Source organism: Trichechus manatus, unplaced genomic scaffold, assembly GCF_000243295.1.
Source record: "Trichechus manatus latirostris isolate Lorelei unplaced genomic scaffold, TriManLat1.0 scaffold00137, whole genome shotgun sequence".
Classification (NCBI taxonomy): domain Eukaryota; kingdom Metazoa; phylum Chordata; class Mammalia; order Sirenia; family Trichechidae; genus Trichechus; species Trichechus manatus.
The window spans coordinates 3,076,614-3,101,407 of NW_004444073.1; the positions used below are offsets into that span (position 1 = coordinate 3,076,614).

General features: G+C 36.5%; 1 protein-coding gene across 1 annotated transcript in view; it reads left to right on the forward strand.

The window, feature by feature from the left end:
- The window catches only part of DPY19L2 (dpy-19 like 2), a 115,381-nt gene that overhangs the window by 73,826 nt on the left and 16,761 nt on the right, over positions 1-24,794 (forward strand). Inside the window, exons 14-17 of the mRNA XM_004385312.1 lie at positions 2,622-2,723; positions 6,247-6,318; positions 9,787-9,833; positions 19,912-19,936. Coding sequence (XP_004385369.1) covers positions 2,622-2,723; positions 6,247-6,318; positions 9,787-9,833; positions 19,912-19,936 — 246 coding nt within the window. The remainder of the gene's footprint in view (positions 1-2,621; positions 2,724-6,246; positions 6,319-9,786; positions 9,834-19,911; positions 19,937-24,794) is intronic.

The following is a 24,794-nucleotide window of genomic DNA, read 5'->3' on the forward strand; positions in this document are numbered from 1 at the left end:
GGGAAGCAGCTGCACAATCGAATGGAGCCCCGCAGCCCTTCAAGAAGAGGCAAAGATGGCGCTCGGAGCCAGGCACTTGAGCAAAAGGAGGGGGAGGTGGCGAGAGGCAAGTGAGAAATCAAAAGAAGCAGGGAAAAAAAAAAAAGCAACACTATCAGCCAACAAATGGCACCCAGAGAGCCACCTGCTTTGGTGTGTGGAATCCAAGCAGCCGGCGCATCCTCGTCAAGAGACCTTGGCCACGGGAAGCAGAGGAGGCTGAGCCGGGACGAAGAGGGGTGGGGGGTGGGAAAGCGCACACCACAAATTACCGGCTGTTTTGTCTCCCGCTGGATGCTCCGTGAGCTGGATTAAGTTTTGACATACCAAAATTTTTCCTTTTTCTGGCCTTCTGAAAATGCCCTGGAAAAATAATTGTCTCACCAACAGTAGTTAGCAAATAATCAGTAGGAAGCATTGATTCTACAAGTTTAGCTTTAGTGGATGGTGTTTATTTTTAAGGCAGTGGGAATCAAGTGAGTGAATCAAAGTCATGTGTAGTTGCTGTAATTCTTATGAAGAATAGCTCAGTATTTAATGACTTGAAGATGTATCTTAAAAATATCAGGAAGCGGTGGCGTAGTGGTTGAGAGCTACATCTGCTAACCTAAAGATCAGCAGTTGGAATCCACCAGGTACTCCTTGGAAACCCTATGGTGCAGTTCTACTCTGTCCTATAGGGTCGCTATGACTTGCAATCAACTCAATGGCAACAGGTTTGGGTTTTTTTGGTTTTCAGGATTTGTGGGGCCAAAGGAGATAATTTTGAGCAAAGCCACACCCCACTGGGAAGCAGATTCACTATTAGACTGTAAGTTCTACGGGGAGGAAACCATGTCCGTGTTGGTTTTCATTGGATCCTCAGGACCCAGCTTGGGCTCTGTGCTTAGGAAATGTGTGTTGACTATTTGAATGACATTTAGAGGAAGCGTCCTGTTTCAAACATTTAACTTTTTAGAGAAGAGATGGTGAATAGAAGATCAAGCTTTTTGACACTTCCCACATATTGATTCTGGGATAGGACATTTGCTGGACTGAGTAGAACTTCCCCATAGGGTTTCCTAGGCTGTAATCTTTACGGGAGCAAATTACCAGGTCTTTCTCCAGTGGAGCTGCTTGGTGGGTTCAAACTGCCAATTTTTCTTTTTCTATTAGCAGCCGAGTGCTTAACCATTGCGCCACTAGGGTTCCTTAATAATTACATGTCTGACTGTAATTTCAACTCATTAGAGCAAAAAATTACCAATAATAAAGTTTCTTGCATTATGTCACTGACATGGAATAATGAAGGCAGATTGTGTTCCTGCACACAGCTAGCATCACTCAGCTCTCACACTAACAGAAAGGGCTTTACTGCCTGAAGAGGAAAGCCTATGCAAAAGACAGAATAAACCTTTGAAGCTTACTTTAATCGAAGAATATTTACACAATTCTCCTCAGGTTGTACCATCTTTCTTAAGTGGTTGTATTTTGTGGCTAAATGAACACCTGAAAAAAAAAAATTCAATCATGTTTCGTATCTTTATTATTTTTTATTATAAAACCAACACGCATATACTATAAAAATCTCTAAACAATAAAGAATGTGAAAAGTTAAAAAAAAAATCAAGAAGCACCAAAAAATTTAATGAGTACATGAGGCTTTGTGAAAATGACTATGCATAAGAAGTTTGTTCGCGATTTGCAGCGTGTGGTGAAAGGAATTAAATTGTTTTCTTTTTTACTTGATAAATGATATGATTGTAAAACCTCCTGATTAACTGCATTGTGGTTTCTACCCAGCAAATGTTGATTTTAGTTGGCTCTTTATATTATCATCTTCTCTACTTACGTTTTCTGACCTCTTCCTAGGTTTTGTTTCTTTTGGAATTTCTCTTTGTTTTTCAGTTATCTTCATAGTTCTGCACATAACACATTTGGTTAATTGTGTTTTTGTTTTATTTTGTTTTCTTCGAGGGGCATCCTTGTACCTTAGACTTATTTGCTGTCTAGACTTTATTACTATTGCTGTATGGATTGAATTGTGTCCCCTAAAAATATGTATCAATTTGGCTGGGCCATGATTCCCAGTATTGCATCGTTGTCCTTCATTTTGCAATTGTAATTTTATGTTAAAGAGGATTAGGGTGGGATAGTATAACACTCTTACTAAGGTCACATCCCTGATCCAATGTAAAAGTTTTCCTAGGGTGTGGCCTGCACCACCTTTTATCTCTTGTAAGAGATAAAAGGAAAGGTAAGCAAGCAGAGTTGGGAAACCTCATACCACCAAGAAAGCAGTGACAGGAGTAGAGCATGATTTTTGGACCTGAGGTTCCTGAGCAGAGAAGCTCTCAGACCAAGGGAAGATTGATGATGCGGACCTTCCTCCAGAGTTGACAGAGAAAGCCTTCCCCTGGAGCTGACACCCTGAATTTGGACTTGTAGCCTACTGGACTGTGAGAGAATAAATTTCTCTTTGTTAAAGCCATCCACTTGTGGTACGGTTATAACAGCACTAGATGCCTAAGATAATTACATAAAATCAACTATGACTGACTCTAATTATTTGTATAATTTTAATTCATTTTACTTTATTCCAGATTCGCCTGAGTGACCTTATAGCAGCCAGAATCTTAAGGTATACAGATTTTGACACCTTGATATACACCTGTGCTCCTGAATTCGACTTTATGGAAAAAGCGGTATGAATGTTTCTCTATTGTTTTCTTCTTTATAGTCACAATAATTTTTTTTACTCTTAAATTTTGCTTTTAATCTGAAACTCAAAATATTTTACTCAGGAACACCTAACTAGGTTACCGTATCAGGTTTTACTATAACCTTTCCTAATTATCTCGCTTTCTCCACTTTTTCTCATCTGTAAAATCAATTAATAATAGCCTCCTATCTTAAAGAGTTATCAACGATTATTAAATGAGATAATCCATGTAGAATGCTTAACATACAGTATGAAACATGTTGTTGTTGTGTGTTATGGAGTCAATTCTGGCTCATAGCGACCCTATAAGACACAATAGAACTGCCCCATAAGGTTTCCAAGTAGATTGCCACATCTTTCTCCCCCGTAATAGCTGGTGAGTTGGAACCACTGACCTTTTGCTTAGTGGCTGAGTGCTTAACTACTGTGCCATCAGGGCTCATTCATTACTATTACTACATCTCAATTACCTTTAATAATCTAGTCCAACTAGGGGTATGGGGCCATTCAGGAGAAAAAAAAAAAAGAACAACAGAAACAAAAAAACAAATTCTTGTTTTTGTTTTTATTTTTAACAAATTCAGTTTGGCTACATTTAACACTCCAGATAGTTCCAAATTTTCTAATAAAGTGTTACCAAGAAAGATACTACTAATGAGTTTTAATGAATATATAAAATTCATTTTAAATCATGGAAATGCATGGTATTATCCTTAACTTGTTAACATCCTGCAATATGCAGATGACACAACCTTGCTCGCTGAAAGTGAAGAGGACTAGAAGCACTTACTGATGAAGATCAAAGACTACAGCCTTTGGTATAGATTATACCTCAACATAAAGAAAACAAAAATCCTCACAACTGGACCAATAAGCAATATCATGATAAATGGAGACGATATTAAAGTAGTCAAGGATTTCGTTTTACTTGGATCCACAGTCAGCACCCCTGGAAACAGCAGTCAAACAACATATTGCATTGGGCATATCTCCTGCAAAAGAACTCTTTCAAGTGTTAAAAGGCAAAGATACCAATTTGAGGACTGACGTGTGCCTGACCCACACCATGGTATTTTCAGTCACCTCATACGCATGCGAAAGCTGGACAGTGAATAAAGAAGACAGAAGAGGAAATGATGTATTTGAATTATGGTATTGGCAAAAAATATTGAATATATCACAGACTGCCAGAAGAACAAACAAGCTTGTCTTGGAAGAAGTACAGCCAGAGTGCTCCTTAGAAGTGAGGATGATGAGACTTGTCTCACGTACTTTGGACACGTTATCAGGAGGGACCAATCCCGGAAGAAGGTTATCATGCTTGGTAAAGTAGAGGGTCAGCAAAAAAAGAGGAAGACCCTCAAAGAGATGGATTGACACAGTGGCTGCAACAATGGGCTCAAACATAGCAATGTTTGTGAGAGTGGCACAGGACCAGACAGTGTTTTGTTCTGTTGTACATAGGGTTGCTATGAGTTGGAACTGACTTGATGGCACTTAACAACAACATCCTTAGAAAATATAGCTCATACCAGACAACTAGATGGTGCCCAGCTACCACCCCACCGACCGCTCTGACAGGGATCACAATAGAGGGTCCCAGACAGAGCAGGAGAAAAATGTAGAACAAAATTCTAACTCACAAAAAAAGACCAGATTTACTGGCCTGAGAGAGACTGGAGAAACCCCGAGAGTATGGCCCCTGGACAACCTTTTCGCTCAGTAATGAAGTCACTCCTGAGGGTCACCCTTCATCCAAAGATTAGACAGGCCCATAAAACAAAATGAGACTAAATGGGCACACCAGCTCAGGGGCAAGGACAAGAAGGCAGGAGGGGACAGGAAAGCTGGTAATAGGAACCCAAGGTCGAGAAGGGAGAGTGTTAACAAGTCGTGGTGTTGTTAACCAATATCATAAAACAATATGTGTACTAACTGTTCAATGAGAAGCTAGTTCTCTAAACTTTCATCTAAAGTACAATAATAAATAAATAATCCAAAATACTAAAACCAAATTAGAAATTGACTAGCTTACCACTGTATTTTGTTGATAATAATCCCCTATTATAGTGACATTATCACCTCTATATCTGTAATTCAGAAGGCCTTATTACAACCAAACAGCCTGCCCCAGCAGAGAGAGCAAGGGTTCTTCTCTGTGCTCACATAGCTTCTGCTGCATTACTGAACATACTCTCATAAGATCATCCAGCTTCTTGTCTGTCTTGCCTCTTTGCAGAGGAACAAGGACTTACTCGTCTTTATAACTGAGATGCTTAGCACAATGCCTAGCATGTGGTGTTCTATAAGTGTTGCTTAAATGACATGACTGAATGACAATAAAAAAAAAAAAATGTAAAACTGAAAAAAAAAAAAGCTCATGTTGCTAAGCTTTAAAATATTAACCCTTCCTCCTTAGAGACAATGTAGTATATGTCTTTCATTTGCAGATGAACAAAACAAAGCTTAAATGACTTGCCTGAAGTATACAGTGGAGCCAACTTTAGCACATGGGTCTACTAACTCCAATCCAGTGCTTTTTCCTCTACCTGCTGCTAAATTTTTTTTTAATAAGAAGTGAACAGGTCATACTGGTTCAGCCCTGGTTTAAGGATTCTGAATTAATGGTAACTAATAATGAAATTTTATCACATTTTATTCTCTTATCCATCTGACTAGTTATACAATCATGGCAAAAACTATTATTGGCCAACATTTATGTGTGAGGTAATTTTTTGTAGGTTAAGAAGAGGGCTATGACCTGGTTCCTGCCCTCAAACCCAACCAAACCAAACCCATTGCTGTAGAGTTGATTCCGACTCATTGCAACCCTGCAGGACTGAGTAGAACTGCCCCACATGGTTTCCAAGACTATAAATCTTTACGGAAGCAGACTGACACATCTTTCTCCTGCAGAGCAGCTGGTGGGTTCAAACCATCGACCTTTTGGTTAGCAGTCTGTGCCACCAGGGCTTCTTCTTGCCCTCAAGAAACATAAAATTTAGTTATATGGTAAATCACTCCCTGTCACAATAATAGGTCATGAGAGTTATTTAGCTGATGTTATTTCAGTGGTTACTGATACTTATAGAAATTACTTAGACTAGTTTTCTTCCTTTTTAGCTTTAGTCACACTGATGAAAACATGGAATGTCGCAACACAGGAAATGATAATGTAGGGCCCAAGAATGAGTAAACACACATTTAAAACAATATTATGTCAATAAAGAAAAAAACCACAAGAGTGGAACAAATTGACAGACATATTTAATTCTAGGTTTAATAGTATTGTTTGTATCATTAAAATTTTTGATATTTCGTATAACTTTTGCTTATCATTTTATGATTCTTGTATTAGAACCTAGAGGCTGATAAATTTACATGCTGCTAATGACCCAGATACGTTTACCTTTAAGAAATTTCATTGTGGCACTCAGTTTTACATAGATTTTTATTCATATGAACTAAAATTAAATAACTATTTCTAATAATTTGCTATGTTTCAGACACCGCTGAGATACACAAAGACATTTTTGCTTCCAGTTGTTATGGTGATTACTTGCTTAATCTTTAAAAAGGTATTTAAAATTTTTTACTGCTTTGTTTGGCTTCAGGATTAGTACTATAATAGATTAATATTAATAGCTCAAAAATCTATCTCATTTTTAAGATGAACTCTTCTCTTCCCTAAAAATTATGTTTTTTATTCAGTCCTTTCTTTACCTACTATTATATGGGTTTTTAAAAAAGCTACATTAGAGAAAGGTCTTCTTATTTATTCTTTCAAAAGATATTTATTAATCACCTACTATGTATCAAGCACTGCACTAACATTTTAGGTACACTGGGACAGATAAGACATGGCCACTCCTGTCTAGGAACATAAGCAAATAATCACACAAATGACTAAAAAGTACAATTATTATAATTATTATAGGTGCAATGAAAGAAAAGTACATGACAACTTTGTTATCTTTCAAATATAAACCACGTTTTGAACAGACTTGATCTGTTTGGGCAGACGCGCACAGAGGAGAAATTTATATAGCCATGGCTTCAAAACTTTTTTTTTTCTCTACATGTACACTGTTTTCACAAGAGAAAAAAATAATGTCACAATAGAAAACAATCATGTTTAAAATACTGCAGGCAGATTTTCTTGGTCTGGAGGTGGCTTATCTAGTTAAGGACAGTGGGTCCTGAGGGTTTTTTTTTTTTTTGAACCATCTTTGTTTATACTGTTTATAAATTGTCTTGCCTCAAGTCAGTATGTATTCATTTGTAGCAGATAACAATAAGAACATCATTTCTGTACTCCCATACCAATTGTGATCCTGCTGAAACTACAGTTTTCTGTATTTAAAGTCCCATTGCATTTCTTATGCTGTCTTCCCTGTGTAGTTCGAGTTCCGCTATTTCCTTTGCTTTCACAATAGAATAGAAATAATTTATGAGTGAGAAAGAGAAGCCATCTCTCTCTGTATCTGTTGTTTCACCTGTGATCTAGTTCCCTCAGGCCCACTTAGAAAGAGTCAGGATAGAAGTAACGAGAAGGAATGGATAAAATCTGAAAAAGTTTGCTGCTCTCCATCCCCTTGGCCCTGTCTAGCTCAGGTAGCAGATTTTCGCCACTAGCCTGTTTCTGTTCCGTCATGGCCAACTGTGGCATTGTTATAGGGCTCCACTAAGAGGAACGAATTAAGTATTCAGTAGAGAGACATCCAGTGTGAGGAAAAAATGATAGCTACATCTACTATTGCTATTTTTTAAAGTAAAGATCACATCCACGTTAAAAACTAAAAAACCAACCCACTGCTGTGGAGTTGACTCTGACTCATAGCGACCCTATAGGACAGAGTAGAACTGCCCCTTAGAGTTTCCAAGGTTGTGATCTTTACAGAAGCAGACTACCACATCGATCTCCCGCAGAGCTGCTGGTGGGTTCATACCACCAACATTTCAGTTAGCAGCCGAGCACTTAACCACTGTGCCACCGGGGCTCCTTAGCTTACACACATTCAAACCAAAAAACCCATTGCCGCCAAGTCGATTCCAATTCATAGCAACCCTATAGGACAGAGTAGAACTGTCCCACGGTGTTTCCAAGGAGTGGCTGGTAGATTCGAACTGCTGACCTTTTGTGTTAGCAGCCAAGCTCTTAACCACTGCACCACCAGGGCACCATACACACATTACTAGCCCCTAAACACACCACAGCCCAAACCATGTACGTGAACCACGATGCACCTGAACACACATGCATGCGCACATATACACCCATTTCCTGCAGCCGCCAAAGCTTAGCTCCTTTCTGCTTCCATGTAAACCCTTCATTCTTTACTGTCCTGTTGTGGCTTATTTCTCACCTCAAGAATCCTTTTAATGTTCATTTAAACTTCTGCTTGTAAAAAATCACTTTTAGGAAGGAAAGAAAGAAGGCATATGTATAGTATGATTTCCCTGTGGCAGTACTGAATCTTTAATTTCTATAAATGAATATATTTTATTAATTATATCTTTGAATTTGCATTTGCTTGTATTGCATATGCTATTGGAATCTCATTTATGTTACTTGATGCATAATAATTTGAGACATTAACATTGAATTTATATGGCAGTATCTATGGAATTTCAAATATTCTTCCATGTCGCATACTTTTTAATCAATGAGAGAAGTTAAAATTTCTAAGTCTAGGTATGATTTTAATTAGAGTCTAAATTCAGCTATGTACTTTTTCAATATTTATGAGTTTATAAACTACATATCATGTGGAGTACAAAATTTTAAGTTACCTTTAAATTTTTTTATTTTATGGTATCTTAGTATCTTCTGCTTTAACAGAAATACCACAAGTGGGTGGCTTTAACAAATAGAAGTGTATTTTCTCACAGTTTAGGAGGCTAGAAGTCCGAATTCAGGATGCCAGCTCTGGAGGAAAGTCCTTGTCTCTTTTGAGCTTCTATTCCTGGGCGATCTTCATGTGGGTTGGCACCTATCTTCGCCTAAATGTGCTTGCTAGCTTGCATTTTATATTTCAAAAGAGATTGACTCAAGATACACCCTACACTACTCCTGCCTCATTAACATAACAAAGACAACCCATTCCCGTTCGCAAATGGGACTATAACCACAGGCAAAAAAAAAAATCCATTGCTGTCAAGTTGATTCCGACTCACAGCGACCCTATAGGGCAGGGTAGAACTGCCCCATAGGCTTTCCAAAGAGCAGCCGGTGGATTCAAACTGCTGACCTTTTGATTAGCAGCTGTAGCTGTTAACCCCTGGGCTATCAGGGCTCCAACCGCAAGCATCGAGATTAGATTTTACAACATGTATTTTTGAGGGACACATTTCAATCCATAACGTGGTTTAAGTTGCATATGATTGCACTAAAGGCTCTTCAGCTAAATTTAGCCTTCACATTCCCCTTCCACTCCTCCCTCTCTCCCACTCCCACCATCATCTAGTACATTTTGATGAGTGCTCTTTAGCCTTCTTTAGTGGTCACTTCAGGCTGAAAGAGAAATCAGGGAAGCAGATGTGTCTGTAAGTAATTTTATAACAATCAGGAGTTTTGAGTGAAGTGTGAACAGAGCTGTGTGCACATGTGTAGATGGAAGGATAGATAGATATTCCTGCTGTGCATGGGAAGCTAATATATATAAAATGGTCTCTCAGAGTATGTGGGGGAAGCTGCCTTCCTAGTGGAAACCAGCTCTCCCTATACCATCCCCACCCAGTAAAAATACAAACTTAAAACACTAGTAAGGAATTATCCACATATAAAAGCTTAGAATTTTAGAGCTGAAACAGACCGTAAGATCTCAAACACTCTTGTATAGAAGAGGAGGTTGTAACTTTAAGAAGTTGTTTGTCTGTGGCAGAGCTGGGGCTAAACGGTTCTTGGTGCCAGCAAGTCAAGACTCAACTTTAACATTTAAAAAATACTTCTTTCTAGTTTGGTGTGTTTTATATTAATGAATCAGAGCATTTTTAATGTTGCATAATTCCTTAGAGAAGTTACATTGATTTGATTCTATTTACAGATTGCTCGTGATATTCTGTGTGTCTTATCTGCAAACACTTTTCTCAGGTAATTATGTCATGGTTGTTTTTAAAACATTCTATATTAAATTGGTGGTGTAGTGGTTAAGTGCTACAGCTGCTAACCAAAAGGTGGGCAGTTCAAATCCATCAGGTACTACTTGGAAACTCTATGGGGCAGTTCTACTCTGTCGTATAGGATCGCTGTGAGTCGGAATGACTCAACGGCAATGGGTTTGGTTTGTTTTTTTTATATTAAATTGGCACAGTGGTTAAGAGCTCAGCTGCTAACCAAAGGTCGGCAGTTCAAATCTACCAGCCGCTCCTTGGAAACCCGATGGGGCAGTTCTACTCTGTCCTGTAGGGCCGCTATGAGTCAGAATCGACTTAGACAGCAACAGGTTTGGGGTTTTTTTGGTATATTAAATTATTAAATAGCTTATTAAATATTAATTTTTCAAATGGATATAGATTAAGCTTCAGCATTATGATGAGAAAAGGAGATATGAAGCAAACTTAGTGTTGGTTGTTAAGAAAACTGAGTATATTATTTTTATGTATTTTGTGTACTGTATTTGGACTTGTTTTGGAGATATTTGTATTTTGTATTTGCTCAGAGTTTAAATTGATTCAGCTTAGTTTTAGTATATCACTAGAATTTAAAGTCAGTATGCGGAAGTAAGCTAAAGTTTCATTTTGGCCATGCTTGTATTTTCATTTATTTATTTACTTACTTTTAGAGAAATTATGTTTCTAATATTATTAAATGTTTTGTTTTACATTTATTCTTAAAAATTTTGTTTTATCACATATTTTGTGGTTTTAGTAAAGTCACTAGAATTAAGGCATAAACAAATGCTAGCAAAATATAACATGACTCATAAATCACACATTGCTACAGGACACGAGAAGTAAATTGTGAAGAAAACTTCCTTCTGAGGGAACTCTTATCTCAAATTATATTTAATATTTGTAGGTATGTCATTTGATTTTTTTATTTAATGAACTTTATTTTTTAGAACAGTTTTAAATTTATAGAAAAATTGTGAAGCTAGTACAGACAGTTTCCATGAACCCCATATCTCATACTTACATTTTTAAAAAGCAGTATTGTATAATTGCCAGATGAGCTAATATCATATGGTGCATTTGTTGGAATATTTCCAAAACCCATGGGATAATAGACCCATTCTACTTTGTTCTGGTCAGATGGACCTCAGGCAAATACGTCTGGACATTCTAAAAGGTGTGTGTTCAGAGCCCTAAAAACTATTAATGTAAGAATGCTTGAAGGACTTGGGATAGTTAATTGGATAGTAGAAGATTCTGGGGGTACATGGCAGCTGTCTTCAAATATTTGAGACGGTAATATGCAGGAGAACAGACTTGAGGGCTGATGGGTAGAAGATTCTTGGCTCAAAATAAGGAAGCCTTTCAAAATGATTGCAAACCTGAAGTGACAGCCTTGTGTGTGTATATGGACAGAGGGGTATTTTAAATCACCAAAAGAATGCATGCTTGTAGTAATTCAGTAAGATTCAGGCAAAACAGAAGTATATCCAAAAACAAAAGTTTCCCTCCCTTATATCTACTCCTCAGAGATACTAATTGTAAATAGCTTTGTATGTATCCTTCTGGAAAAGATGTACAGAGACACAGTATTTTTAAAAAAATAATTGGAATGCAGTACTCTTATTATTCTCAACTAGTTATTTTTATTTAACTGTACGTCTTGGGCATCTGAATAGATCTCCCTTACACTTTGTAATGGTCTTAGCATTCTATTGTTCATTATCATGATTGACCCCATGGATTTAACCACTTCCATATCAATGAACGTTTATATTTACCATTTCGTCATAACAACCAATGCTGTAATGAACATCCTTGTACATCTTTGTACATTTGTTCTAGTATGCTATCCAGGGCTCCATGCTATAGCATAGAATACTTGAAATAGGACTGATGCATCATAAGGAATGAATATTTTACAATTTGATAAATACTGAGGAATTGTAGCGATGAGAGTACCCATCTCCCTGCAGCCCCACGAGCACCAATGTTATCAAACTTTTAACTGTTTTCTATCAAATACAAAAAATAGAAACCCATTTTATAATTTGTCACTTACTAGTGAAGTTTTTCATCTTTTCATATGTCTGTAGCCTGTTTTATATTTCTTCTTGACCTTTTAAAATTGATTTGTAGGATTTTTAAATATAGATATTAACCTTTTCTCTATTATGTGTATGACATAGCTCCTTCTAGGATGTCAGTTTATAGTTTATTTATGGTCTTGGCTTTAGAGAAGTTTAAAATCTTTATATGGTTTCAAATCTTTATACAGTCATATCTGTCACCTTTCCACAGTTTTGTGTGTGTGTGTTCATTTTTTGCTAGAAACACATCCCCATATCAAAATTATAAAATATTTTTATTCATAATTTTTTATTTTAAATAGATCATTAATCCCTCTTGCATTAATTTTGTGATGTGGTGAAATATAGAAATCTACCTTTTTTTCCTCCAGGTGATGTATTGTTCCAGCACAAAACTGTATAATCATTTTCCCAGTCATTTGAAATGTCAGTTTTCATCACATACTTATAAATTTTCGCATGTACCTGAGTCTTTCTCAGAGTCTCTCTTGTGTTGATCTGTTTGTTTCTGAATCTGAACCACACTATTTCAGTTTTCTCCCTCTCTGCCCAACTCCTTTTGTTAGTATCCTTCTTCACATTTGCTTACATTTACTTTTCCACGTAAACCCTGGAATAAATGTGTTTAGAGTCTTCCCTGCCCTCATCCCCCGACCATAGTCTCTATTGAAAATGCTTTAGATTAATTCAAAGGTAATTTAATCTTTATAAAATTGAGCGTCTAACCTACGAATATGGTATATCTCTATTTACTAGCTGTGGGCAAGGAATTTTACCGCTCTGCGCCCCGGTTTCATCATCAGTAAATACTGGTAATAATACAGTTATTGTATGTATTAATAGAGTTAATACAGGTAAAGTGCTTAGAATGCTGATTATTAGTGTTGTTATAATTATTATACTCTAGTAAAACTTTATCCTTTTTTCTTTTTTTCTTGTGATCCTTACTAAGTTTTTTTCTTCTGGATTTTATAAGGGTTTTCATTTTTATTTTTCCTATTGAAAATGATAAATTTTAAACATTATATTTGCTAATTCGTCATTGGTAGTTTATAGGAATTTGTTGATTTTTATGCATAAATTTTGTATCCAGCCATAATACCAAACTTTCTTTTTTCGTTTTCATAGTGTTTTGATTGATTCTCTGGATTTTCTAGACAGGTGATCATATAATCTTCAAATAATGATAATTTTCAATATTTATATTTCTTTCTTTTTTCTTATCTTACTGTATTGGCTAAAACATCCAGAGCATTATTGAATAGTGGCAGTGAGGCTTTGTCCTTTGTTCTTGTTTTGTTTCTGAATCTACGGTGAATGCCTTTAGTGGTTCATTTGTCTACTTGCTGTTAATATGCAATTAAAAAAAAAAATCTGTTGCCATCTAGTCAATTCCGACTCACAGTGACCCTATAGAACAGAGTAGAACTGCCCCATAGGGTTTCCAAGGAGCACTGGCAGATTCAGACTGCCAGTGCTTTGGTTAGCAGTTGTAGCTCTTAACCACTACGCTACCACGGTTTCCTCAGATACCATTGATTTAATTAGAGATGTTTCCTTCTAGTCTGTTTAAACCAACATGATTTTTTAAATTAAAAATGCATTGAAAGTATATGGTATGTGAATTCTATCTCAATATGATTGTAAAAAATGGATATTGAATTTTATAAATTTGCTTTAAAGTATTTTTGGGATCATGATTTGATTTTTCTCCTTTACTTTATTAATAACTACATGAATAGATTTGTTAATGTTGATTCATTCCTGCTCACCTAGAATGAAATATACGTGGTCATAGTACATTATACCATGCTGAAATTGATTTGCTGATATTTTACTTAGGGTGTTTGTTTATGTATTCGTAAGTGTGATTGGTGTATAAAGTTTCTGTGGGCCGTCCTTACCTGGTTTTGGAATCAAATTTACTTTCTCTGTTCTCTGAAGATAGTTTAATTAACATGGGAATTATCTGTTCCTTAAAGGTTTGACAGAACTCATCCATAAAATTGTCTTGGCCTTTTTTTGAGGGTAGGGGGTTAGCTCCTGACTTATTTCAACATATTATATAGCAATTTATATATACAGGTGTTACTGAGTCACTTTTGGTAAATATTGTTTTGGTAGAAAATGAGCAAGTTCATTTAGTTTTTCATAACTTGTACAAGGAGTTCTTTTAAAACAGTTTCACTTATATCTGTAGATATATTTCTTTATCTTAGCACAATATTTGTGTATTCTCTTTTTTTCTTGTTCAGATTTGTCAGGGTTTTTTCCTTTTTGGATTTTTCTAAGAACAGGTTTTGATTTTATTTTTCTTGTCTGTGAAGGTTGTTCTTCATTTTATTTCTGCTTATGTTTGTATCATGTCCTTTTATGTTTTCTTTTGGTATATTTTTGCTGTTTTTCTCTGTTGAATGTCCAAGCTCATTTATTATCAATCTTTATGGTTTTCTAAAAAATGCATAAGTATAATTTTTCCTATGAATATCACTAGTTTATGTCCCATGGGTGTGTATAGAGTTACCGTTAATTTTCATTCCTATATAGTCTGTGATTTGAGTTTTGATTATTTAATCCAAAAATTATTTAGAAGACTGTTTTAAATTTTTCAACTATCTAGTTTCTTTTGTTTTGTATTTTGCCTGTATGATTTAACTACTTGCTGTTTATTGAGATTAATGTTCAGTTTTCGTAAATGCTGTAATAGCATTTGAAAATAATGTGCATTTCATTTTTTTTATTGTGCTTTAAGTGAAAGTTTACAGTTCAAGTTAGTTTCTCATACAGAAATTTATACACACATTGTTATGTGACCCCAGTTACTCTCCCTATAATGTGACAGCACACTCCTCCTTTCCACCCCGCATTTCCCGTGTCCATTCAGCCAACTCCTGTCCCTTTCCACCTTCTAATCTTGCCTCCAGACAGGAGCTGCCTGTTTAGTCTCATGTATCTACCTGAGCTAAGAAGCAGTCTCTTCACTAGTATCATTTTATGCCTTATAGTCCAGTCTAATCTATGTCTAAAGAATTGGCTTAGGGAATGGTTTCAGTTCTGGGCTAACAGAGAGTCCAAGGGCCATGTCTTCCAGGGTCCCTCCAGTCTCAGTCAGACCATTAAGTCTGGTCTTTTTACTAGAATTTGAGTTCTGCACCTCACTTTTCTCCTGCTCCGTCAGGGACTCTCTGTTGTGTTCCCTGTCAGGACAGTCATTGGTGGTAACCGGGCACCATCTAGTTCTTCTGATTTCAGGCTGATGGAGTCTCTGGTTTACGTGGCCCTTTCTGTCTCTTGGTGTTCTTCATTCTTCTTTGCTCCAAGTGGATTGAGACCAACTGATGCATCTTAGATGGCCGCTCACTAGCTTTTAAGACCCCAGACGCCACTCACCAAAACGGGATGCAGAACATTTTCTTAATAAACTTTGTTACGCCAGTTGACCTAGATGTCCCCTGAAACCGTAGTCCCCAGACCCGCGCCACTGCTAATCTGTCCCTCGAAGTATTTGGTTGTATTCAGGAAACTTCTTAGCTTTTAGTTTAGTCCAGTTGTGCTGACTTCCCCTGTATTGGGTGTTGTCCTTCCCTTCACCTAAGATAATTCTTATATACTGTCTAGTTAGTGAATAACCCTCACCCTCCCTCCCCACCCTCGAAACTATCAAAGAATGTTTTCTTCTGTGTTTAAACCTTTTCTTGAGTTCTTATAATAGTGGTCTCATACAATATTTGTCCTTTTGTGACTGATTAATTTCACTCAGCATAATACCTTCCAGATTCATCCATGTTATGAGATGTTTCACGGATTCATCGTTGTTCTTTATCATTACGTAGTATTCCATTGTGTGAATATACCATAATTTGTTTATTTGTTCATCCGTGGATGGACACCTAGGCTGTTTCCATCTTTTTGCTATTGTGGACAGTGCTGCAATTAACATGGGTGTGCATATTCGTGTGACGGCTCTTATTTCTCTAGGCTTTGATTGTTATAAAATATCTTCTTTGCCTTATTTAATGCCTTTTGCTTTTAATTCTTTTAGAAAATTAATATTGCTACATCTGCCTTTGTAGAAAATTAATATTGCTGCATCTGCCTTTGTAGAAAATTAATATTGCTACATCACTTCCTTTTTCATAGTATTTGCGTGGTATACCTTTATCCGTGCTTTATTTTTCAACTTTTTTGAAACATTTTGGTTTAGGAATATTTCTCGTTGCTCGATTTTATTTTTTACCCTCAATCTAAAAATCTTCATTTTTAAATTAGGAAATTCTGACCTGGTTTCATATTCATTATGGTAACTGCTCTGTTTGAACTTATTCCTGCCATTTTATTATGTGTTTTCTGTTCATCATGCTTTAAAAAAATTCTTTTATTCTTTTATTGGCATTTGCTAAAATGTTTGTTATCTTTATGCCATTTATGTTGTACTAGTGGTGTCTTAGTCATCTAGTGCTGCTCTAACAGAAATACCACAAGTGGATGGCTTTTAACAAGATAAATTTATTCTCTCATAGTCCAGTAGGCTACAAGTCCAAATTCGGGGCATCAGCTCCAGGAAAAGGCTTTCTCTCTCTGTCGGCTTTGGAGGAAAGTCCTTGTGATGCATCAGTCTTCCCTTGGTCTGGGAGCATCTCAGCACAGGAGCCTCAGGTCCAAAGGATGCACTCTGCTCCTGGCACGGCTTTCTTGGTGGTGTGAGGTTCCCACGTATCTCTGCTCGCTTCTCTCTTTTATATCTCAAAAGAGATTGGATTAAGACACTATCTAATCTTGTAAACCTCATCAGTATAACCTTATCATAGTGATAGAATTTACAACACATAAGGAGATCACATATAACCTCATCATAGTGATAGAGTTTACAACACATTAGGAAATCACATCAGATTACACAATCAGTACTGCAAATCATAACCCAGCCAAGTTGACAGATATTTCTGGGGGACACAGTTCAATCCATGACAAGTGGTTGATGTCAAGAATTAACGAGTCTCTAAAATGTGTTACCCCCAACCATAATAATGTTGTTGTTAGGTGCCATACAGCAATCCTCTGTACAACAGAACAAAATACTGCCTGGTCCTTCACCACCCTCATGATTGTTGCTATGCTTGAGCCCGTTGTTGCAGCCACTGTGTCAGTCCATCTACTTGAGGGTCTTCCCCTCTTTCGCTGACCCTCTACTTTACCGAGCATGATGTTCTTTTCCAGGGACTGATCTCTCCTCGTAACATTTCCAAAGTATGTGGGATGTACTCTCACCATCCTGGCTGTACTTCTTCCAAGACATATTTGTTCATTCTTTTGACAGTTGATGGTATATTCAATATTCTTTGCCAGCACCGTAATTCAAAGACATCAATTCTTCTTTGATCTTCCTTATTCATTGCCCAGCTTTCACATGCATATGAGGTGATTGAAAACCATGGCTTGGGTCAGGTGCACCTTAGTCCTTAAAGTGACATCTTTGCTTTGTAACACTTTGAAGAGGTCTTTTGCAGCAGATTTGCCCAATGCAGTACGTCGTTTGATTTCTTGACTGCTGCTTCCATGGGCTTTGATTGTGGATCCAAGTAAAATGAAATCTTTGACAACTTCAGTCTTTTCTCCATTTATCATGATGTTGCTTATTGGTCCAGTTGTGAGGATTTTTGTTTTCCTTATGTTGAGTTGTAATCCGTAATAATAATAATAGCTAACATTTATTGATTACTTATTATGTGCCTGGCAGTATTTTTAAGTTTCTACCTGTGCTAAGTCAATAACTCCTCCCAAGCACCCTATGAGAGAGGAATTCCCTTATTAAATTCCCCCTTCTTTACAAATGAGGAAAAGGTAAGTCATTTTCCCTAAGGCACGTAACTAGTAAGTAATGGAGTCAGGATTCAAACTCAGGCACTATGTCATTGGAACACTTTTCTTCTCCCTTCCTACACATCCCATCTTCCATGTTTTGTTGAAACAATCTGAAATTTTAGTTGTAGATTGTTGTAGTATCTCTTCTGTTTTAAGCAGTCTACCTGAAATTTAGATAAAAGATACAAGCAATTCTTTAACTTGACTTTAAATTTTACTGGTTTATTTGTTCTGAACTGTTTCTTGTATCACATGATTTCTTCTCCTTAGACTCATAGAATATATATACACAAATAATGTTTTTCAGAAAGAGTATAGAGGTGGCATACTTTCTAAGTGCTTTCCTGCCTGAAAAATGCCTTTATTTTGCCCTCATGTTTTATTGATGGATTGGTTAGTAGAGATTTCTGGGTTTTATTCAGTATTTTGTAGACATTGCTTCATTGTTTTGTAATATTGACCATTGCAGATGAAAAATCCTATATAAAGTTTTCTATCTGGAAATTTATAGGGTCTTGAGATGCCGTGTGGAAGGTGTGTGTGTTTTATATGTTTATTAATTCGTAGAACATTTTAATCTGAACACTTAAATCTTTTTCAGCTCAGGGAATTGTTGTTCTGTTATTATTTCTCTTTATCCTCTTTTTTAAGCTTCTATTATTGTTTATCTCATATTATCTATTTCTTTTTTTTCTATTTTCTCAGAGAATTCCATGACTTAGTCTTTACATTACCATTTTCAGCTGGTAATTTCTGAATTTTACCATTCTGCTATTCAACCTTCTTTTGACATTTTAGAATAGGCAAATATGTTTTTCTCAGAATTTCTGAAAACTCCTTTTTCATTGTAGCTTTTATGAATTAGAAGCTTGAATTCTAATTATATGAATGCAATATTCTCTAACCTTCTCTGAAGACAATAACTTGAATTTTCCTTTAATGCTCTCTTTTGTTTCTTGCATTAACTCAGTTTCCTGAGAGATTAGTTCATTTGCTCATTCATCTTGGTGTTTCTCTTTCATGCTCTTTGTGTCTTGTAACTCAGTTGTTTATTCACATCTTAAATTAGCTACTAGATTTATCTGTATCAGTAGTTTTTGTTAGAGTCCTTGGCGATTATAATAATTACCTCCAAGGCCTCTCCCTTGAATGCAGTAGCTCACTACAGAGTTCTGTGGTGACTGGCAGATTCCAGAAGAAGCCAGAACACACTTGCCCCAACCCTTGACCACATAAGCAAGAAAGAGCTATGGTGGAGGCAGAGCACTTTAGTGATTGCACTGCTGTCCTGAGATGCCTTCCCTAGCCACTCTTTTTAAAATCTCCAGATCCACGTGTGGCCCTGACCTTCCTTTGAACACGGTCGTACTTCTCTCTCCAACTCAAAAATCCGTATTAGAAGGTTCCTGCAACCTATAAAGCCTTTTAAAAAACTAAAATACCCAGTCTCTTCAATGGATCAGTAAAATAGGCAGTCTCGTACCTCTCATATGAATCTCATGTAAGCTCCACGAAGGTGAGAGCTATGTCTGTGCTATTCACTGCTCTATTCACTGCACTGTGCCTAGAACATAGTAGATGTGCCATAAAGATTGAGTACACTGGGACTGGTTTCTTGGAGACTAAAAATATTTGTATGCTTTAAGCCAATAATTTCTCTTCTAGAAATTTATCCTAAGGAAATACTCAGATATGCTCACAAAGTTTTATGTACAAGGATGTTCATGCTAATTATAATTGTGAAAAATGAAAACAACTCAAAAGTCCAATAGTGGTTATCTAATGTATTTTACATACATAGGCTGGATAGTTAATAGAAATCATTTCTGTTCATTTATCTTTCCAGAAGTATAATTTCCAGAGAACAGTAAAGCCTATTTTACCATAACCAAAGAATAGGTTAATAGTATGATTTTAAATTATACTTTAAAAATTGCTGTTATTTTAGTAGTATTATCTAATCTTTTTTATTTTCTAGTTATGTTACTAAGTGGTTTTAGAGAATCAATTTTTTAAAATCTTAGAACAAATAAAGTAAACTTATTTTTATGTAATCATACTATGAAGGACATTCAATAAATAGAGCATATTTTTGTTTTATTCCAGAAAACAGCTCCTTGAAAATGGTGAGGTAAAGCTTTTATTTTAACCTCTGGTAGACTTGTGTATTAAATTCTAGTTCAAGGATAAGTCACAAAGGTATAACCTTGCTGCTGACATAACATCAGTAGGGCTTGAGTTGTTCAGCATTGGTAATAGATTTCTGCTGATCCTTCTCACTCTAATCTCTTCTCAGTTTTGAACAGTCATAAGGATTTGAAAGCCAGAAGACTTATTCATGACCATGAAATATAATTACATTGCCTTCATTCATTCACTCTTTTATTTATTCAACAATAACAGCATTTGCTTCCACAGTGTCCTAGCCCGCTGAGCTAACCAGCTGCAACCCATCAGGGCAGGCCCCCATGGCTCTGTGACTGGTGGGCTTCTGCCACCTGCCCGACTGGACCACCAGTCAGTCATGAGCTTAGCAGTTGTAGGATGCAAGTCATGGTATAAGCACTGTTCCTGCCCTCAAGTATGTATAATTTTATGAAGAAGTCATGAAACAAATATTGTGCTATGCTAAATTATTTTGGGGCATACAATAAGAAAGGAAAGATCAGTCTGGGCTAGAAGTTCAATTTCATAAGAGATGGGACTTTAAGTGGGTCTGAAGGAAAAGGCAAAATTTACAAGAGGACAGCTGAATTTGAACTTAATAGGAATAGCTCATGATAGTAATTAATATTTTTTGAATAGTTACTATGTGCCATGTATTGTGTCATTTGATTCTCATATAATATTATTCCCATTTTGTAAATAAGGAAATTATGTTAATTAGGTGATGCTAGCTGTTACAAAGATAAACACTGACATTTCAGTGACCTCACTGAAGCAAAGTTGAGTTCTATGCTCACATACATTTCAAACCAGGAGTTCCTGGTTAGCAAGTGGCTCTCCAATAAGCAGTGGCTGAGGGATCCAGATTCCTTCCACCTATGGCTCTGCCATCTTCCACATGTGGCTTCCAGGGCTGGTATGCTTGCCTGCATCGAATGAGCAAAGGAGAAAGAACATAGAGGATCATGCACAGGAGGTTCTGTAAGGGCTAGGCCTGGAAGAGGTGAACATCACTTTCTGCTCACAGCTGGAACTCAGCCTCATGGCCACACCTAACTGCCAGGGCAGCTGGGAAATGTAGTCTAGCTGTGTGTCCAGGAAGAAGAGCAAAGGTGTCTCTGCCAAGAAGTAGAGACCTAGAGAAATTAATTAGCTTACCTAAGGTCTCAGAGCTGATTTGTAATGAAGCTTGGATTTGAACCCAAGCAGTCCATTTCCAGAGCCCTCAAGTATTACTCAACACTTACTGCTTACTCTGTGCAGGGCATTTTTTCTGAATGATTTACATATATTAATAATTTCATCCTCACTACAATCTCTTGAGGTAGAGACTATTATTGTCTATATTTTACAGATGAAGAAACTGTGACACAGAGAGTTTAGGTAACTTGCCTAAGTACACAAACCTAAAAGTGCCTTAGCTTTGTGGAACTAAGGAATATGAGCCCAGGCAGTCTAACTGCACAATCCATGCTTTTAACCATTCATTCTACTATGCTGTGCTGTTTCACTCGCCTACTACCTAATGTAAATGACTTTATGTCAGTCAACCAGGAATTGCGCTAGTAAGTAAAATCAGTACCTAATTTTACTTACTAGTGCACATTATCCTTTATATTTTAAAATTTATATCTAAAATTCAAAGTCTTTTTAGAAATACAGTATTCTTTCATTTTCTGCTCTCCTTTCGCACATTTTTTGCTACTTTTTCATTGTCTTTCATTTCTCTACTTATTTTGTCCATTTTCCTTTTTTTCTACTAATGCTATAGACCTACCAGTTCAGTTCTTTATTATGTGCCTACTATATACTCAGTTCCTGCTTTTAAGAAAATGTACACTATGGGGGGCGATACAGAAAATGGGAACAGATAATTATATGTGCAATGATAAAAGTACACCAAGATACATAAGTAGTACAGAAGAGTAGTGATTAAATCTGTATGGCACGGGTGGCATAGTCAGGGAAATATTTTAAAATATGACTTGAAAGGAGGAATAGGAGATTACCAAGATCAGAGGATGTACATGTAAAAAGAAGGCATAAAGTAGTATGTTATGTTCAGAGCTACAGGCAATCAGTATGCTGATATATAAAAGATAAGAAATGGCAGCAGATGAGATTGAAAAAGAGGGCACGTTTCTGACTCTGGAGGCTTTGTATGCAAAGAATCCGAACTTCATTCTGGACTTTATTATTAAGCAGGAGATAGTATGATCAGATATGAGTTTTAGATATTTCAGGTTTGTTGGCAATAAAGCAGATGGTTTTTTAAAAGGCAAAGCACAAGTCAAGAAGACTAACAGGAGGACAGTGATAGCAAATGTGTTAATCTTCTTAGATTAAAGAGAATGCTAAACTCCAGATGTATAGGAAAATGAGAGATTTAAATTTCTAAAAACTGTAGATCTTATGGAAGGAAATGATAAAAATTTTAGTGCAGTGCGGTGAATGAGAGACTGGCTCCTTATCCAGCTCCCTCTTTTGACTCTCACCTGGTAAATCTCTCTTCTCAAGTGGTTTAGGAGTCAGGGACTGTCCACTTTATGGATAACAGAGCATGAAAGGCATAAAACCTGGGAAGAGTACAGGGGGTGCTACTCATTCTTTGACGTGATATGATAATGAAAAGCTATAAATTCCAGTTTGTTTCATGGTTAGATGAGGATTCACTAGGATAATTTTATCATCAGGATGTGAGTTCTAGATTGCTTGATTTCTGTTAATCCTCTGAATCAGGGACAATCTGTACCCCTTAACTCACTTTAAATAACCCCCTGGGTTACCATCCTACTGGCATGATTATTAAAGGTGTTAAATTAAAGAATTCTGTTGTAATTTTTCCTCATAATTTAATGTGTTTATCTGGATTCATTTATTCCATCAAATTAGTATCTTTTAACCAATTTTTCTATTTTATGGACTTAGAAATCAGTGAAGGAGTTCTTAGTAATTCACAAGAAAAAAAACGAAGGGAAAAAGTTATGAATACTATTTATTGCCAGAATGTCCTTGTTTCTTTAAGGAACTAATGCCAAGATGTGATGGGATAGATAAAATTGAGAGTATCCACTCCTGAATTGCCCTTTTGACCCATTCTTACCTCATTTTGTCCCTGACATTCATTCCTGTCTGTCTTCACTTTTTTCTTTGATCCCCACAGCTTATGTTATTTGAACAGTTTATATTTGATCCTCTGTGTTATAAGTCACTTGAGTTTGTGTTTTCTGTTGCAAACATTTTTCTATTACTTATAGCCAAAGGGTTTTCTATGACATACAGCTGAATGCATCTTAACCAGTATGGAAGTATTTTATTGAAGGAGTTAAGTGATACAGAATTTAGGGGAAAAATTATTTCTTTTGAGAAACCAATTGAGTTATATATGTTGGGGTCTGTATACTTCATGTTAACAGCCTAATAGAGACTATGGTGTGTTGGAGAGGAAGTATAGCATAGTGATTGAAGGCATAGACTCAGGAGCTAGGCTGGATTCTGATCTTGGTTCTACCACTTATTAACTGTGGTGTTGACTAAGTTACATAACATCTTTTGGGAAGGACACTTACAATAATGCCTAGTATACTTTTAAAAATTTTGTATTTCTGATGATAAAAATACCACATTTAAAAACTTGGAAAATGCAGAAGAATCATCATTCAGAAATGGGAACCAGACAAGGATGCCCTTTATCACCACTCTTATTCAATATTGTGCTGGAGGTCCTAGCCAGAGCAGTTAGGCTAGAAAAAGAAATAAAGGGCATACAGATTGGAGGGAAGAAGTCAAAATATCTCTGTCTGCAGGTGATTTGATCTTATACACAGAAAACCCCAAAGAATCCACAAGAAAACTACTGGAACTAATAGAAGATTGCAGCAAAGTTTCAGGATACAAGATAAACATACAAAAATCAGTTGGATTCCTTTACACTAACAAAGAGAACCTCGAGGAGGAAATCACCAAATCAATACCATTTACAATAGCCCCAAAGAAGATAAAATACTTAGGAATAAGTCTAACCGGAGATGTAAAAGACCTATGCAATGAAAACTACAAGACACTACTGCAAAAAACCAAAAGAGAACTGCATAAGTGGAAAAACATACCTTGCTCATAGATAGGAAGACTCAACATTGTGAAAATGTCAATTCTACCCAAAGTGATCTACAGATACAATGTAATCCCGATCCAAATTCCAATGGCATTTTTTAATGAGATGGAGAAACAAATCACCAACTTCATATGGAAAGGGAAGAGGCCCCGAATAAGTAAAGCATTACTCAAGAAGAACAAAGTGGGAGGCCTCACACTACCTGATTTTAGAACCTGTTATACCACCATGGTAGTCAAAACATCCTGGTCCTGGTACAACAGTTACATAGACCAGTGGAACAGAATTGAGACTCCAGACATAAATTCATCCACGTATGAGCAGCTGATATTTGACAAAGACCCAAAGTCCGTTAATTGGGAAAAAGACAGTCTCTAACAAATGATGCTGTCGTAACTGGATATCCATCTGCAAAAAACTGAAACAAGACGACCCATACCTCACACCATGCACAAAAACTAACCCAAAATGGATCAAAGACTTAAATATAAAATTGAAAACAATAAAGATCGTGGAAGAAAAAATAGCGACAACACTAGGAGCCCTAATACATAGTATAAACACAATATGAATCATAAGTAACAATGTACAAGCACCAGAAGAGAGACTGGATAAATGGGAGCTCCTAAAAATCAAACACTTATGCTCATCAAAAGACTTCACCAAAAGAGTCAAAAGACAACCTACAGACTGGGAAAAAATTTTGGCT